This window comes from Manduca sexta, chromosome 14 (assembly GCF_014839805.1).
Source record: "Manduca sexta isolate Smith_Timp_Sample1 chromosome 14, JHU_Msex_v1.0, whole genome shotgun sequence".
NCBI classification, from domain to species: Eukaryota; Metazoa; Arthropoda; class Insecta; order Lepidoptera; family Sphingidae; genus Manduca; species Manduca sexta.
Window position 1 is genome coordinate 11,807,364 of NC_051128.1, and position 19,792 is coordinate 11,827,155.

Sequence of the window (19,792 nt, forward strand, 5' to 3'; positions counted from 1 at the left end):
TCTGGGGCCGATTGTAATGTTAAGTTTATATTTGACCACATAGATAATGTTGTGGATATTGATGATGTTTCGTGTAACAAATATTCAACTGGTGTTACAACTAGCGCCATCTATGTTAAATATAGGAAATTATATACGTTACGAAATAACATTATAGCACCAACAGATGGCGTTATTCTAATAAAATACTTGTTCACTTTATTAATACAAGGTGACCTAGAAAATCCCCATTTATGTATGTCTAATATCGACTACTAAGGAGCGAAATGGAATACCGAGTCAGGTCGCGGGTTCGATGCATGTACGTCTGATTTCTCGGAGTTACCTCTCCTTAGATATAGGTGAAAGATAGCTTGCTACAACGGCGAAGGAAACATTCTGAGGGAACCTCCACATTAAGGACGCTATTCGAAACCTATACATTATTTTATTTATATAAAATTTAATATATTTTTTCAATACTATTTGCATTTTATCATTTTTTTATGTGGGTAGAGTTTTGACTCGGTAGCGCAATTATACAGCATGCGCAGCGCGGTAGCGCTCTGAGGCCCTACGTTCGAATCCCGTGTCGGGCAAAGTGATATTTGGGATTTTCTACTCATTATGAGCCCGGAGTCTGGAATTTGTGCCCACTATGGCGATAGGCACTCCCTATCACATAGGACGAAACACACTTGCCGAAAAGTGGGTGTCCTCCTACCCCTTCGGGAATAAGTGCGTGATGTGTGTGTGTAGAGTTTCATTAATTTCATAATGAAAATACCACTAGAATACTTCATTCCGTGCATCTCTTCCTTAAGTACACATCATTTTAATTTGCAAATAACATTATTAGATAGGCGATATAGTGAGGAATATTTTAGTAGTTTATAATTTTCTAAAAGACCTACAACAGATTTTTTCAATAAATTATTCGGAAAGCTTTGCATATTCCAGTTCGTACAGCGCACGAGCCGTAAATATATGAAATGAATGCTCAAGGCCATTTTCTCGCGGAAGGGCCTTGAGTAATATTTTTTGAAGAATTATGTTTTTGCCATAAACATAGAAGAAACGTATATTCAATATGAAAAAAAGTCAATATAGTGAAACAGTTGTTTAGTCATATAATTGATGTGAATAAACTTAAAATATTGATACATTTTCATGGTGTGATTAGCATAATATTAATATGTTAGATGTTATTTAAAAATATTTTTTTAATTATCTTTGAAAATGTTTAAAAGGAAATCAAGGAGAAAAAACACAGAGTCCCACTTAAAATATACTTATATTTAAATAAAAATTAAATTACAATTTTACAATAAAATTACATTTAATATACATAGCCACAATGTAAAAATTTCTTACTTTAGTCGATATTATAACTTAGCTGGTTCGGGCGAAAATATTACGTTTTTACTCAACTACAAAACAAAACTTTAGGAACTACTGGATTGATTTCGATGCGGTTCGGGCATAAAAAAAAAAGAAAACCAATCAAACATTTAACAAACAAAAAACATTGGATTTTAAGTAAGAACATAACATTTTCACCATTATTAAATATTAAACAGGAAAGGGAGATAAAACATGTTAGATTATAAAAATAGAAAGCTCGGGGGCATAACGCGTTCGTTTCACGCACGCGCACACGGCTGAGCCAAAAATAATAAAGAATAAATAAGGTTCTGTTTAACAGAAAGCGGTACTGTCCCCTCGCTAACTCTGGTGTCGCGGCTGTTGTACAGGTGATGCAAAAAGAAGGTACCAACTGAAATCCCCAATAAAAATATGACTTCAGTTTATTAATAAAATAGAGAATTGGATTTTCAATTTTCTTATTAATTTTTCATACATAGACAACTTTTTTGTCGATTCTGATTCAAAAATGAATATTTCCAATTTGACACAAACATAAATATTCAATTACCCAAAGCTAATTAAGTTTTTTTTCATTTACTATTAAAACACTATCTTTATCCCATTACATGCCGTTAAGATAACTTATTTTTGCACCAACCTATATACCATACAATGATAACCTGACTTAAAATTTAAAAATCTAAACTCACTTATCAGTCTCAAATTCGTCGACTTCACGGCAGAGTGGTGCACGTTGCACGTGCCACCATGAAGAGGATAGAATACATTTGGAAAATGGGACGCCCTGAGTGATTCAAGTAGGTAGCCGAAATTTGAGAATTATGCACTTGCAACGTGTAAGTTAGGTTTTAAATAGACTAAATAAGGCGTATTTAGCTTATTTGCCTGTGCGAAAATACTATATAAAGCATGAGTATATACGGTGCATTTTTCCTTGAAATAATTCTAATAATTACTATTACTGCATATTTTTTTGAAGGAGTTAAATCCTGCTGTAGGAAAACACCCTGTGTTTTGTAAAGTTGACAGTTAGTGAATTTGTTTTTATTTTTTATTAAATATGGCAGGCTTATTTACAAAAGCAATAAGCCAGAGGTTAATAAGCTTTAAGGAATAACTTATAGTATTGAATATTCAAATTATCACAATATTATACCTAAGTGAAATAGGGTAAGTATTTGAAAGCAATGGTTAAAATATTTATTTCCTCTTCATGGTGGATTTTTTAAATATTTTATGATGTAAATATTTGCATTACATGTAACTCCTGTGGAGTAGACAGGGGCACCTTGTATAGCTCATCATATTGTCAACATTTGTCAAAATATCTGAATAAAACAGAGTAATAAATTATTGAAAATTCAACTATTTAAGGCACTCACCTGCCTGCCCTTTCATGAACTAATTATTTAAGTTATTTAACTTATCAACATAATAAATATGTATAACCAATAATCTGTATAATACAAAAACCATATAGTCTTAGAGGAATATATTCTAGCAAATATTGAAGACATTATGTATTATTTTCTTGGTATGCTTAATATTATACCATTAAATAATATTTGAGATTTGAAAATCCTGCTTATTAGAAATATCGATATTAACGTTAGTTTATCGATATTAATATAAACCATGGACAATCGATTGCTTCTATAAGACTATATAATTTTGCGTATTGTGCACCACACTGTATCATAGCTACTACGCAGTCATAGACAACTCGAACCACGATATATTTTTTTTATTTTATTTCGAAAAAATACCCAATTGTCATAGACAATATATAATTATCTATAGAGCTAAGGTTCAGTTGTTAGTGAGACGGGCTATCCTCACTCTGTTCCCCGTTCGTGTCCCCGTTGAGTACCGGAGGGACGGGAGGCTTTATAGGCGGCGCTGGTATCACCTGCAATCATAGACAAATTATGTTTAGTTTATCACTAATACCATAGAGTTATCCGCAGACTATGAAAATTAATAACAGATTAGACATAAAATATGATTTCATTCATTCATTAATTTTATAGTTTGGGTTTTATTTTTTTTTTTATTTTAGATGAAAATTTAATTTGCGACATTTTTTTAGACCACATAAAATATTAATAACAATATTGTAATGAAGTTAGGTAACACAATACTTTTGTCGATGAATGGCATTCGTTATGAATGTTTTCTGTGACAAAGACTATCATTCAACAGCGCCAAATATTGCGCGATGAGAAAATATACTAAAGTGAATTTTAAAACTACGCTAGAGGTTCGATATTTCAATAACACGTCTATTCTACAGTTTTCATGCGTCATTCATTGCGTACGATTATTTTTGAAGACACAAACTCGTCCTCCTCTTCATCCTGTTGAATTTATATATTATAGTTAATATCTGTTTAAAAAATTTTACGGTTTTTACATTAATTTATAGTATAGGATGATAATGAAATTTTATATAATTTGCGTATATAAGGTGACGTTCAGATAAATAAAATTAAAATAAAATATTGTTCCCTTATATAAAAATAAAATACTTTGACCAAGATATGGCGATTGAACCCACTTAGTCCTATTTCTATTTCCTATTTCACAAGGGGCTTTTGACCTTCTACTCTATATTTAATAAAAAAAATATTTTTGTCGCTCGATATTTCAGGGATGTTTCGATTGATAGTCCTTAGAATTCAAAGTAGGACTCTTTCTAGTTCTTTAAAGCCCTCGATTACTTATGCATCAATGGTAATGACAGTAACAGGAACATACCAGATATAAAAGAACTATCTTATACCAAATTCCTCCTAGTTCCCTTCACAGAAATCGTCCATTTCTGGTTGAGGTAGTCAGGTTCAGATACAAAGTCGAACAAATTAAGAACTCTTCTAAACATTAACTTTAACCGAAACTTCATTCTTTTCTTATCTTAAATTAATCAAACCCGTTAAAGTTTACTTTGGTGAAGAAAAATTTACGTTCATACGGAAATAAAAATTTAAAGGACATTAGAAATTTGGAATTTATACTACTTTTATGGGTTATTTAGCTTATTTTGAACTCTGTGGTTCTCTTCATAAAACCTGATACTATACTCAAAATGGCACCTCCAAGTTCTAGTAACTATTAAATTGTAACCCACTTAAAGTCCGGACTTCTTCCCACCAAGAGTAATGCGTTTTCTGCACTGAGCTTAACAGTGTCTTAGGGATCTATTTTCTATGGCTTCAAAATATATATATCAAATTGTATTCCACTATACGTATATACCTAATATGTAAATAATTTTTTTTCACTGCTATTATAATTAGTAGTCTGTTTATGATTTTAACAAACATTAATCATATATTTTTGTTAACATGGGGAAATCCGTTTATGTATTACTGTAGGATTCACCAGTCTTAATAATCCTGCTGGCTAAAACCTCGCTAGACTACTCTCTCCATTATTTTAATGGTCGCAGGGCGCGCATATGCGTGCAACCGCAACCAAATGCTGCCATATTTTGGTTCTACAATGTATTAAATAGTTAAGATTACAGCCAGTCCCTGATTTACACATATTTCTAATCTACCGTTTCAATCAATATTTTTTATAATATAATGATTCGATAGAATTAAGATGGACAAATTGAACTTCGACGCATACTTGACTTTTGATGACCTTTTGAGGAACTTATGCAAATTACGACCTAAAGAAGTCGAGAATTCGGTTTATAAAGTTTTCTACGCGTTTCCACGAGTCCTGCAAGTAACCACGGCTAATGTCTCGAGATGATTTGATGTCATTATCTGCTAGGAAGACCATTAAGTTACACCAAATAAAAACAAAAGGTTAATAAAACAAAATTTTGAAAAATATAATTTTAATTCACATAATAGGTGTAACTTATCGATGCGTTCTCACACTCGTCCAATGTTTCAAGACAAAATTCATTCAAGTTTTACATTCCTGTACAAATTTGCGGTCTATATTGGCAATGTTTATGTGGTAAAATAATAAATTACTGTTGGAAAACACTATTGTAGAAAATTTTACATTATTGAAAAGTTGGACGGTTGCGTAGGCGCACAGTAAAACAAATAAGTTGATACAAACAAAAAAAAAAACAAAAGCAAAATCTAAATAAAAAATAAACCTTTCATTTCAAAATATGAATTCATTAATCATGATATTTTACTGGTTATTCCAAATAATTTATCAAATGTCTGTCGCTTTAAATAATGTTTACATTTGAATATAAACAAAATAAGAAAATATTTTTATTTTTTAATAACTAACAGAAAATTAATAAGGTTTGTTATTATTTGAAATGTGACGAGGATTGTGTGTACTTCATATTACTAAATCTACTTAAAATAAATGCATAAAATACAGCTGCATTTCGTTTAAAAATATTCGAATGAAAATACTACAAATAGTGCAGTATTATTTTAATATAATGAATATTTCTAAGTTTCAAAATTGTGTACCTTAAATTTACGTCATGATTTTAAATTCGGATTTATGTCATATATTTTCAATTAGAATCTCAGAAATAACTTTAACTAACAGAAGTAACTTTGCTAGCAAAATACTTTTTTTTAGTTTTACCACTTTTTTTGTTACAGTACTTTTTCATATAAATAAAAACTATTTTAGTTTATCATATCATAATATGGCGTACAACCTAAACAGTAGAGTTAAGTACTATAAAAAAAAGTACCCTTGGTACGTCGTAGTCACAATATTTTGAACCCCTGGGGTCACACAACTTTAGGTGTATCTTAAAAAACCCCATATTTAGGAGCAACCTGTATATAGGTTTACACTTTATACCTACTAGTGAACTCAAAAAAATTGTGCTTATTAAGGCAAGTAAACTACCCTGTATCTGAAACTAACAGCGTAGGTTGTTTTATATTTCAATTATAAAGATGTAGTTATTACCTGACCACGATATGAATGGTAATGATTTTTTTCTTTTTGCAGAACATCAAACCTTTTAGGTCAAAAAGATAGCTCAATAAAATATACTTTTATCTAAAATACCACTCTTCATAGTCCATGTTCCTGCTGAGGTGGACTATAGACTTCTTACCTTTTATTAAGAGGCGTCCTAATCACAAGGCGATTTTTTTGGGTACGGCAAAGTGACCTCTCTTCATCTGATGGTAAGTATGTGGGATCCAGTGTGATATACGCTGCCCGGCATAATTGTATAGACTGGCGAGAGATCATCTCTCGTCAGTCGACACTCTGAAATCTACTCTACTTACTATTAGATGTTGTGGGGCCATTTCGCCGTGGCTATATAAAACAAACCGAATATACGCAGGCTGATAGGGCGTCCTACGTGAGCCACTACGGCAGTATACCTTACTACACTGTAAATAGCGATCATTGTTGGGTGGAGGGTCCGGACGGTGCCCGGTGGTGGTGCATACTCACAGAAGGCTTGGGCCGGTGCGTGTCCACCGCGTCCACTGACAACTGGATGTGCTCCTCGCGACATCCGTACGCGACTGGGGTCAGCTTGATCACAGTGTGCAGTGGCACGTGGAGGTACGGTAACTCCTCTGTCAACGAAATAAGGTTTAGTTTGTATGGTTTATAATGATGCAATCATGGCTATGTAATTTTCATTCTCTAATTTTGACAGCGACAATACGGTATTATATTTAATATTTTACATGTACCATCTTTAAGGAATACACTGTCTAGTAGTTTAAAATCTATGGTAAACTATAATGTGCAAATATGTCATTACCATAAATCCTCATTGAAGATAGCAGTAAAATACTGCCACTAACTAAAACTCCTATACACAGAATTAAATAGATATAGCATGTACCGGCCGACTTGTCGAGGAAGTAGGCCAGCAGACAGCGCATGACGGCCTGGTGCGAGACGACGAGCACGTTGCCTTGCCGCTCCAGCTCCATGATGACGGGCTCGAGGCGCGCCACCAGGTCCTCGTAGCTCTCCCCGCGCGGGTAGCGGTACGCGAACTTGTTCGCGTCGCGAGCGTTGAAGTCCGCCGGGTACTTCTGCTGGATTTCCGCGTACGTCATCTCTTCGCAGATGCCCTGGGGAAGACAATATGATTGTAAATATGCTGTCATTATCGCTGTCATATTGCTTTAGAATTTTTAACGTTACAGAATGCTTGTAAATAGTTTTGTAATATTGGCCTATAAAGTGATAAAAACGATGATTACTGGATTATTTAAAAATGAGTTTAGAGCAGGAGAATAAACAAAGTAACATATATGGTATGGTAGCGAGTATTTACCGCGTCGATCTCGTTGAGCGCCTTCCACCTCTCCTGCGGCGCGCGCACGTCGGTGACGGTCTGGATGGCGCGGCGCATCCACGACGTCCACACGCGCAGGCCGGGGATGCGCTGCGCCTCGATGTAGCCGGCCAGCGCGCGCGCGTACTGCCGCCCGCGCGGGGACAGCGCGCTGTCGCCGCCGATGCGGCCCTGCAGGTTGTGCAGGCTCTCGCCGTGCTGCACACGCACGCACACACATGTATCGACAGTAGGTACACATATACACAAGCCATTCAAATAAAATTTAGATTGTATAAACTGTAATATTTTAAACTTGTGAAATTTATACAGGGTGTTTTAATCAACAGATATTATACTTTTGCCATAAGAATGGATGTATTTTAACCAAAGAAAATAAATTTACTTTATAATTATTAAATTAATCAACTACAATAACTATATACTTTCGTATATTGAAACAATAATAAGTCACAAAACTCACCCTAGTCAAATAAATAGTCCTGGGCACAATGTGTATGTTCATCAGGTAGTACACGATGCGACTCTGTATATGCCCCTCGTGTTTATGCACCACCACCTTCTCCCCGGTGTCGTATATCTTCATAAAGCTGTAGTCCGACTCCAAACTCTCGTCCAGGGGTTCGTACTTCTCCTTATAATGCTCTATCCGGAGCAAGAAGTCGTTCAAGACGTTGTCCGTGTTCTGTATGTTGGTGTAGTCCGGACTGCTCACTTTCACTTCCTAGAATGTGGCTTGAGGTTACATGACTTAGGGACATACAATAGACTCTATTCCTACCTGAAAGGGCAATCTCAATGATTTCTCTAGTATTGTGGATGTTTATGGTGGTAGTGATATTCATTTGCCTCTGACATATAAAAATTATCCTGCTCGTAACACAAATTAATATTTTAAATAGCGGATACTAGGAATGCCTGTGACTGCGACTTATCAATACTATGTAGAGGAGACAGATATACTCAGGGAAGGAAAAACGCGACGTAAATAATGAACGAATCCTTATATTGAAATTATACATATTTGGTATGGTTTGTCAAATCCCATATCATTAAATGGATCCAATTTTAAAAGTGAGGAAATATTTTACATTCATATTTCTCCTTCCCAAAAAATATGTTATGTTTTCCTTAATATTGTTATCACTAAAATTGTAATTGTATTAATGACAGTTTATAGAAGAGGTTCCTAAACTTTTTTCTCTTAGACCACTTTTAAATGTTTGTTGGTTTTGGTGGACCACCTGCAGTTAAATTTCTACCATATTGAATATGCAAGTTTTTACATGTAACAGTCGCTGAGCTTTTTGAAATATTACCTGACCACAATGCTAAGTGAAGTCAAGAAAACATTTTATTTCTTTACTATCAAACCTAGATAAAATTTCATGGACCCCGCTTACGAATTGTGAACACCCATTTTTTGGTTCAGGCCAACGTAGACCCCCGTCAGGTCTCCCCTGAACCTCGAGGGGTCCAGCTGGACCACTTTCGGCATCAATGGTTTATACTATAAACTGTATAGTATAATATACTCACCATAATATTTTGTTCTATAATTCTGGGGTCATCACATATGGACTCGACAAAGAACAGTTTGAAGCCCATCTTGTGCACCACGATGTCGCGGATCATGCGCCGCCGGTCTAGCGTCGAATTTGTCGCGTCAAACACCTGCAATGACGTGTAATAACGTTGGACGTCTTATAACGTCGGGCGTGCTATCTCATTACGACGTGATAGAACGTGCTGTTTTCAAATTAGACATGATATGAGACTGCGAGTTTTTCAGTGATGTAAACGTGTGAACAAGATTGACGTCCTATAACGTGTTGTTAACAGTATAAAATGACAAATGTATTGACCGCGTGTTCGATTCCCACGTGGAGAAATGCACATATGAAAAATTAGTTTTGAGACTGGCTATTAAGGCCGTGCTTACTCATAATTGTCAAAAGTCACGCGACGTGTCATGTGAGTGCGTGTTATTTATTTATAATTAGATTTGAAAATGAAGTTTTTTTTTACCTTTGATTACAATTTGCGTTAAAATTATTGTTAAATACATTTTTGAACAACCTTATTGGGAATAACGATATGAGTTAATTAAAAATATTCTAAAATATTTTTTTTACGATTTTGTTAATAAAAAAATACAGTATTCATTTATAGAGTCATTATTCTACAAGTAATTGCTTAAACACATTATAAATTTTATATTGACGTTGATTTGTTTACATCTTGAATCCATTTAGATAATACAGTAATCTGATGATGACACGTCAAATAACAGTATTATATTATGGTAATCTGGTAATGAGGATACAATAAATGACAATACTAAAACTTGATAATGAGAATACGTTTTTTTTTTGCATTAAATGTCGAGACGAGTTTGCCATTCGCCTCATGATAAACGATACGAATTACAAAGTAATTTTTGGTATTCCACTGCGCTCGCCACCCTGAGACATGAGATGTTAAGTCTATGTCTAATAGTTACACTGGCTACAATGTCCTTTGAACCGGAACACAACAGTGACTACACACTGCTACTTGGCGGCAGAAATAGACTTTGCGGTGTATCAGGCGGGCTCTCACATATTAGAGACCTACCACCAGTAAACTTTAAAGGACAGTAGTATAATATGGTAGTTTGGTAATGAGACAGTACTCACAGCAACCTCGCCGCCCTTAGAGAGCCACTCGCAGACGTCGTGCAGCGCGTCGAGTGCGCACTGCTGTCGGATGGCCATTGCCTCCTTGTTGTCCGCGCGGAAGAACTCATGGCTTGTGTACGCGGTGGTCGCGTGTCGTCTGTACTCGCCCAGGTTGAACACTGGACAGTGGACAATTTGTCATTACCATCACTAATTACGTCATTAATAAATCCTTTTCTTTTATTTGATCGTGAGAAAAAACCAATAAAAAAAAAATCGCATTTGTCAAATAGAACTTTGCTCTGATTGGTCCATTTTGCCGATGGATTGAACAAAACGATTGCGAGCGTTGAAAGTTTCGGTACGGACGTCTTGAACTAAGGTTACAATTTTTATTGTGCGATTACACTTGGTCATTGCCTGTACTCGGGTGTTAAGATTACTGCTCGAATTGGGGGATCTGATAAATTTATTTTATGTTTCGAAGACTTTGCAGCCTTCGTGGTTTCGGGGAGATCTGACCATGAAAGTTGCAAAGTCTTCGAAACGTCTGGAGAAAATTATAATATAAAAACCACGATAAAATCCGAAAAATAACCGAACTGCACCTTTTGATCATAATGGCGCAGTGAGGTAATACTACATTACCAGTAATATCATAATTACATGTGCGATTGTTGTACACTGCAATTGAAGTTACAAATTAAAATTTGTAATTCCATTGCATTCTTTATTTTTTTACACGGACAGGGCAATATGAATCCACGATATTATGTTATTGGGATCTAGTAGAGATGTAGCTCGAATTCCACGAAAAAGCGTATATAATCTTTTAAGTATCCCCTTATCTAAAACTAACTTAGGTCACTTCGCTGCTGTGCCAAGGCTCTGTAGGCAGTATAATGCTCTTGCAAAAACGCATGACCTTGATATCACGGACATTTATAAGTACAGGACACAAGTCCTGCAACTGTTACGTACTCACAATTAATAATTATAATTAATCACATTTTATTTTATGTTTTGTCACTTCTTATTATGTTTTATCCCTTTTGTTTGTTATTCTAAATTTTATTAGTAACAAATATTATTATTTTGCCGCTGTATTAATACATAAATTTGCATGCTGTGGTCTCCTTTAATTGAAGAAGCACGTCACATTGTTAATTATACCAATATTAAGACATTGTATTTATTATATGCCGTGTATCCTTTGTTGGAGGTCCTTAAATAAATAAATAAATAAATAAATGATTAACCCTCGCCAGTAGACACAATTATGCCGCCTGTTCGAAACTGGACATATCCAGGCTTACCCCGAAATGCGACTCACTTACGTAGGTCCTAAAGTCAGGTATATAAGTTGAATTATGTTTTGGTTAGAAATATCCTACCACTAGCCAAGTATTTAATGCAAGTCACTAAGCTACAAGTATTGTAATGCTACTCACCCCTGGTGTTGATCCCTATCCAGTTGAGGTATCTGGACAGTTTCTTGGATATGTATGTCTTGCCGCGCGCCGGCAGCCCCACCATCGCGATCACATGCGGTATGTTCACATAGTTGGCTCGCTCCCCTGAGGACATCAGAAAAAAAATATTAATTAATGGCAGGCAAGAAGTATAGATGTTAAACAACTTGATATAGTAGGCTAGGGTGAGATGGGTTCAGGGACGATTTCGCGCAGCTATCTCAGTGCTCCGGAGCAGTCCCGTACGCGCAGAAAATGACCACTGCGGTTTTAGGTTGGTATGCAGGCGTAGAGTGTACTGGGGTTAGGGGCTGATGCTGTACTCTGGAGTGTCGTCGATGGGCCGTAAGACCGGTGGAACCAACATAACCGTACCACCGCCCAAGTGATGGTAGCGATAACGCGTTTTTTCCCCGCGAAAAAAAGGGTTAGGTACCCATCTTACCCCCAATTCCACTTACTATCAGGTGCAGTGGGATCAGGTTGGTGGGCTCGTATAAAATCTATGGTCTTGGCTTCGACTCACAGATAGGGTAAACACTGTAAGTGGTTTTTTAAACCCAATTTACCCAAGAATGCGTCTCTAACTTGGAGTTCACGTTAGGTAGTTGGTGGTGAAAAGGGTGTCGCGTTGATCGCATTTTGACTGATAGGGCAGGTAAATAAGAAGTTCAAATCTCTTTCAATGTTTCATATTTTGTCGTATTATGCGTTAGCAATAAAGCAGAAAAATTATGAATATCAATTATTGAAGATAGTGTCGCTTATGCGGTCGCATGTTAACGACCATCAAAATCGATTCAAGGTTGTCGTGATGCCAATTTTTAATAGATTTGTTTGTCATATCGAGTATATAATTCTTAATCAAAATAAATTGATCGCATAAACTTTGGGGAAGTGCAGAAAATAAACATATTATGTAATAATTTAAAAAAGTTACCAATTCATTGCCATTACTCCGATGGCGTAGTTGTATTACGGTACGACTGCAGTGCTGAGGTCTCGGGTTCGATTCCCGGGCAGTGATATTAGGTTTTTTTTTTATCAGTATCAGACCGGAGTGTTGAATTTGTAGCCGATTAGACGATATGTTCGCCTTCTATCACATCATGGGACGGAATACATACAGCAGAAAATGCGTGCACCAGTTGCGCCTCTACCTACCCCATTTGTGGTAAAAGCGTGAGTGTTTTTATGTTACCGACAAAACTTTAGAAGTTGCGGTAGCCTACTTGTTTTATTATCAGACTGTTATGGTCTTGGGTTCAAAACCCAAGGAAAGTGTGTAAAGTCGGTTCATGCAAACTAGACCAGCTAGTGTAGTAGACCAAGCCCATGTTCAGCAGTGGGACAGTACAAAATACAGGGTTGATATGGATTATTTTTTAGGGTAGTTTAATTACAAAAATATAATTTATTAAATTCACAGTAATTCACTAATTACCAAAAAATATACTATCTGTCAAATAAAGTTTATGTTAATAACATTTTTATCTACAACACAAGTTATCATCAAAAAACAAAAACAACTGTAAATGTTAATAAAAATGTTTAAACACTATCTGAGGCTTTTTTCTGGTGACCGCTCTCCTCTCATAAAATTCCTGATTAGTGTAGTAATGGTATTTTTTCTTTCACATGAAAAGTGACTTGGTGGATTAGAGTTGGTTCATATATAATCTACACTGATAATTGTAAAAATTAATTCCAACCATAATTACATAATCTCTACTCATTATTACCTAATGTAGGTATATTACATTAAGAGGCTGTCTGAAACCTTCATGAATGTGTCTGTCATGTCTGAAACCATTAATCTACAGTGTTGAGGTCTCCGAACTTTATCTCTGAAAGGGTAAGCAGAGGTGTAACTAGCGCACCCAGTTTTTGCCATGTGTTTTTTATCCCATTGTATGATCGGAAACAAACCTGTAGCCATGGGTCATAAATACCTCTTGGCTGATACTGTGTAAAATAACCAATATCACTTTACCCAACCTGGGTTTCAAACCTTTCCCAAGTTTGTAATCAGAGTAGTCTTGTAGTGTGCACATAATACAACTATGTCAGCAAGGAAATCTGAACAATCTTTGTAACATGTTCAGCTAATCTTCTTTCATTATGGTGTATGGGGTAACAAAAATTTACCATTTTAGAATAAGTGTATATTTATATATAAATTTTATAAAATCTTGCATTCATTAGTATTTGTTTCCATTCCCTTTATTTTAGTTTGTATTTACTTTTGGTGGAAACTTTGCTCGATTTTCTTTTTATTTTTATTTGTGTATGTTCAGCTGTAATTGTTCTGTTTCCTTAATACTAAATAAATACATTAATTCAATTTTCAAGTGACTTCTTACATAACTAATATCAAGAATAATAAGTGTTAAATATTGATTGATCTATTTCTTCTAGACAGATTCATGCAAACATTGTCAGATTTGTAATCAATCATTACCCTGTACAGTGTATTTTGGCAGCATAAAAATATTCCTTGCTAAAAATATCATTTGAATTATGTCACTTTCTGAAGCCTTTCATATTCAAATCAATTAATAAAAAATTAACACACATTAAATTAATACTAGGGCCTAATTCTGTGGATTAAATTTATTTGTAATAAACAGACAGAAATTTGGTCTAAATTATATGTGTGTATTTACACTACTGCCTACATTTTCGCGGATACTGGGATGAGTATATACACGCATTTAATAATAAGTACCTATTCAATAAATAATAACACGAGTGCGTTTATCAGTACAGAGCTATAATTAATTACATTTCTGTCTACATCAAGTGTATTGTAATAAATTGTATAATAAAAGAAATCAAATAGGTTTTGACCCAATTTCACACGTCTTCAATAAATACCAGATTGTTCTGATTAGAGATTATTATCAGAGTAACTCGAATATCTCACAGCGTTATCAACACATGAGAAATCTCACCGAACGAGACTCTGTATAAATTCTAAATATAAATCACTTCCTGCTCCAAAATCACGTAATCGATGCTAGTATTCATAATTATGCCAATGGCATTGTGACGAAACATTAAATTGCGAATTCCAAGATATTTTGTTTAAAGTTTTTATGTTTACGAACCATCGCCGAAGAATTGTTTATTGAGGTATTTCCAGCCTTCAACACGGTTGTCGTCGGAATCCATAGCGGAAACTTTCCGCGTTCAAGATATTCACTTAATAATTTTATTATAATGTTAATAGTTTTTGCACTCGCCCGGCCTCATCGGCTAGCAGGACGTGAACTGTCAGCTGTCAATGTCAGTAGTATCGATTGACAGCCATTCTATCACACTCTATTCCATAGCTGAGACATGTTTATATTTCTAACATTTGAATTTGTGTAACTTAAGTATCAAAAATGTACGTTTTATAATTTTTAATTATAACAAATTTTACAAATCAATGTTGTTCCGCCTACAATGTATAAAATAGCCGCATAGTGAGCAGGGAGGGATGCATTACATATATGAAGACTGATTTTTATGTATCCTCTTATCAAATTAATTAAGTTTACACTAATTATAGTCTATCACTTTTTTCCTTACGACAAATAATTTGAGAGCAGAAGGGATAAAGTTAAGGCCTGTAGTCTACATATAATATCAGCTTTTCAGGGTTCTTTATTCAATTTATTATAAACATGGATGTAAGTACCTAAGTAAATAAAAAAACTACAATTAGGATTACATTAAAAAAAAATTACCTATTGATTCGATATGGTATTTTTTGATGGTTGGTCTTCAAACAAAGTAGTTATTTAAACACATAGTTATGATTATTGTTTTATTATGAGTGTTCTAGGACTCTTCTGATCATTGAGTATGGCTTAACCAGTTTTTTAGTTTTATTTTTATTAATATTCAATTTCTAAGAGCATTTAAGTATAATGGCAAAATAAATATATCTAATCCCGCAAAATCTCATTTGAAAAGTTCCACACAGTTTCATTTTCATTTCATTTCCTGTCTTCGTATAAAAAGACAGTATTTCATGTTTTTAAACAAGTTTGAGATTATCAACTACAAAGTTGTGATTTTATAAATATTGGAGAGGTATTAGCGAGAGAAATGCGTCATGAATCACGAGGTGCACGTATGAGCTGTCGCCGGTGTCGGCTAGTCGACGATAACCTTTACACAAATTGCATGATAACAGAACACATAATTTTTCCACGTTTAACATCTTGTTTCTACTACGTAGTTAGATAGTATTTAATGAGAAATGTCCAAGAATTAATTAAGTTGTCCGGCGTAATTTCACTGAAAAGGTACATTTAATTCGAACACCAATAATGGACGGGATGGGATTTCAGTTTTTAATAAATATACCTATTTATAATATATTTGTTTAGGGATGTTGTTATGTATTAAACCGCAGAATCTAAAATATTAAAATTTATCTATTTAGATATTCTATATTCCCGTATGTTTAGGTTTGTATATATGTCACAATCTGTAATTTAAAAATACCTTCGTAAAAGAACCTTTACTTGATAGTAATTGAGTATAATTTGCCATCAACGATTAAGCTATCAAAGATACAAGGCCTTCACAAAATGAAGAACCCATACAACTGTAGGTCACCTTTAGGTATGTAAGAGTATTTATTTATTTACTTAGTCGAGATCTAAATGACCTTCAGGTCAGAGCTCATGTTGTTTGATTATTAAGTATCTTATTAATTTATGTTTACGTAACTGCACTAAGAATATTGCCTGTTATTAGAATTACATACATAATATATGTTGTTCCCATGATAAAAACATAAAAAAGCATATTTATAAAAGATAATCTGACACGAAAATTAAGTAAGTATGTAAGTATGTTGTAAAATAAAAATTGTATAACGTTACAGGACAACGGTCGCAGGAATGCAATGATCCCTATGGAGTTAATTGAATATTATTAATGGAGGCTGAAGTATCCAATGAACGTCAAATAAGTACATTTAAAAGTAATAATAAGAATTTGTTTATTACGATGCCGCTTCAGTAAGTATATACGGAGTCTAGCGAAAAAATATATAAATATAACTGTCTCATTAAGCATTAATCGTATCATAGACAATTAATAATAGTGTATATTTTGTTTAGAAACAAGTATGAGAGAGATTGATAAACAAAATGTATTTTTATAGCTATTAGTAAAAGATGTTCCGTGCGTTACCTATTAGTTGAATCGATTGTACATCAAAATAGAATTCAATACTTAATCTGTTTCCCAACAAAAAGTAACGACTGAAGAAAGAAAATTTGCATACAATCAAGCATGCTTAGAAAATGTAAGCCGATGTACGTAAACACATATTACTGTCAAGGTTGTAGGAATGTTATGACTTACAACGCATATGACTCTTAGGCCCTTATTCACAAACGTTACTTAGCTAAGTACAATTCTGAGATAATATGTCTGTTTGTCAGTGCTTATAGCATGACAGCATTCGCAGTGCGCAAGCATCCCTATGCCTCTATTTGTCTATATAGGCCCCTCTACTACTGAGAGAGATTAGGCCTTAGTCCACCACGCTGGTCTTGCGCGGATTGGTACATTTTACATACCCTCAAAATCCCTACAGAAAATTTCTCAGGTATACAAGTTTCCTCACGATGTTTTCCTTTACCGTTGAAGCAAGCGATAATTCATAAAGAATAGTATATACATTTATGAACATAATATAATAATGAAAACGACAATGAAGAATTTAAACGAAGTAACATTCAAAAGGAGTAAGATATATATCCCTATCCCTGTGATTGGCTAATATGAAGACACTACTTTAGGTACAAAGATGAACAAAGGCAAAGTAAACTATGAAATTGCCGACATGCGCTCGGGCGCACTGTGCGTCCTAATAGTATTATTTGTGAATATACGCGAATATTCATCCTTTTGCAGTCTTAGAACATTTCCACGTCTTTGCAGTATTATATTATAGACAGTCGAAATTGGTCTTGCGGCAGGCTTAGATTATAAATCGGAGGTTCTTGGTTCGATTATAGGCATCGAAATTTGCTTTTTAGATTGGAAATAGGGCTTTCATTAAGCATATTATAATGGAACGGAAATAAGCTCAGTGTATAGTAGCTGAATTAGTTAGTAGTCACATCTCCCAATATTTTTGCGCGACATGGTATTACCAGAGTCCGTAGCCCAAACGTCTTTCTACAAAATGTATAGGAATGTCATATTCTAGCGATAAGTCTCTCGTTTGGAAATGGCTATTATATTCCAATACATTTTATTTCTATTAGCCCCAGAAAAGATAGGGTAGAGGATATTTAAAATGAGTTCATCGCTAAACGTATAAACTGTGGTGCAACACTTATTCTTATCATTCATCTCAACTAGTTTCCACCAGTTACTTTCAAACTCTCCGAGTCTTCTATCCAAGATACAATACAATGGTGAATTGTAACGAGCTATCAAAGGAGTTATATTTGGATTCTCTTTCCATTATAGTAGAGCGTTGATCTGATACTTCTGAGTGTTTGTGTAACTTTTGTACTAAACGAAATTTAATATTTACGAATTTTAAATATTTGAATGTATAATCCTAAGAACCTACATTTAACTACGAGTACTACTTTTTTATTTAAAATTTCCCTACACAAAGAATACGTTTTCTCACCTATAATAAAAAATATTAAATACCTAAGCCAATTTACAACTCAGATGATAAACCTCTATTGATAGTAAACACACTCCCACGTGTTTCCTGTGTTTTTAATCAGCGTTATAGCTGCGGAGTCAGGAGTGCCGTATCTATCGATTTTATTAATTAATTCAATCAGATCAAGTGACATGTTGATTGGAAGGTCAATCATGGAAAGTTACTGTGAACTCATTTTCTCTGATAATGGGTAAGTTTTTTATTGTATGCTATTTTTATAGAGTGCTAGAGTTTATTAATTCGAAGGAATAATCTCTGAAACTACTGATCCTAATTCTTTTTTTTTAAATAATAGGATCAATAAGGTCAGGTCGTTATTATGTTTACGGGGGTATATCCGCGGGCGTTCTAATCGAAGGATAGCTTTGAGAACCGTATTGGTTTTTGGTAACAGAGAAAACAAAAATCCCTATTTATCTGTCCCCTAACCGTAAGGTTTTAGTTTAAGTTTATGTAAATAAACTCTTAGAATTACTGTTTAATTTTATGTAAATTAATTCCTTTTTTATTTGCGTAAAAATATTACAAAGGTATAAAATAAGTCGGTTAACTATAATCAATAATTGAATAATTTTACAAGATCCATAAGGCTGATATTTCCCGAATATCAAGAAATGTTTATTTGAACCTCTAAGTACCTACTACTTAAGAAGATATAGCTGTGTTTTTAGATAACTGTACAGCCCATTTATAATAAGTTATTTGTATTAATTATTGATCAGCGAAGATTAAAAATTGCGATGAAAATTTAAATACCCATATAAAAAAAAATCTTCTCGAAATTAAAATGAATGTACAAAAGTTTAATTAGAAATTCATTTAACGGCATAAGCTATTGTTACTTATATGTTTTTGACACGTGTTGCATTTAAACACATGAATTCGCACGTAACATTTGGCATAACATCAAAATATTACGGCGTGGTGATAAAGGAATATATATATTTTACTCATAGAAACAGCAAAAAACGGTAGAGCAAGGAAAATCTTAATAAAACAAACAACCAGCTAAGGTACTTACTTATCTCGGTCAATATTATTATGCCTCCTTTTTATGGTATACCTCTAGGTTTTTTGGATAAAGATCGTCAAAATTGGGGTTCTGACAACAAACGAATAATTTGCAATCATTTCAATTCATCACGTCAGTTAAGTATGGGGTTCTTAGGACAAACCGGGACAACGAATAACTTGCAATAATTTCACGTCAGCTAAATAAACAGGAGTATGACGGATATACATTATACACTAATGACTACTGATAAAGGACTCGCTGAATTAGTAATTATAGGGGGTTTTACCGATGATATCA

General features: G+C 34.2%; 1 protein-coding gene across 2 annotated transcripts in view; it reads right to left on the reverse strand.

The window, feature by feature from the left end:
- Window positions 1-1,254: 1,254 nt before the first annotated feature.
- LOC115446543 (6-phosphofructo-2-kinase/fructose-2,6-bisphosphatase) overlaps window positions 1,255-19,792 on the reverse strand; it is a 40,713-nt gene continuing 22,175 nt past the window's right edge. Inside the window, exons 1-9 of one of the 2 annotated variants that reach the window (XM_030173224.2) lie at window positions 14,891-15,062; window positions 11,760-11,885; window positions 10,327-10,487; window positions 9,188-9,322; window positions 8,112-8,372; window positions 7,628-7,846; window positions 7,187-7,421; window positions 6,784-6,911; window positions 1,255-3,277 (exon numbers count right to left, since the gene is read on the reverse strand). In XM_030173224.2, coding sequence (XP_030029084.1) covers window positions 3,185-3,277; window positions 6,784-6,911; window positions 7,187-7,421; window positions 7,628-7,846; window positions 8,112-8,372; window positions 9,188-9,322; window positions 10,327-10,487; window positions 11,760-11,885; window positions 14,891-14,954 — 1,422 coding nt within the window. In that variant the 5' untranslated portion in view covers window positions 14,955-15,062 and the 3' untranslated portion in view covers window positions 1,255-3,184. Of the gene's footprint in view, window positions 3,278-6,783; window positions 6,912-7,186; window positions 7,422-7,627; window positions 7,847-8,111; window positions 8,373-9,187; window positions 9,323-10,326; window positions 10,488-11,759; window positions 11,886-14,890; window positions 15,063-19,792 lie in introns of those variants that run through there. The other variant, XM_030173223.2, reaches the window with a different exon arrangement.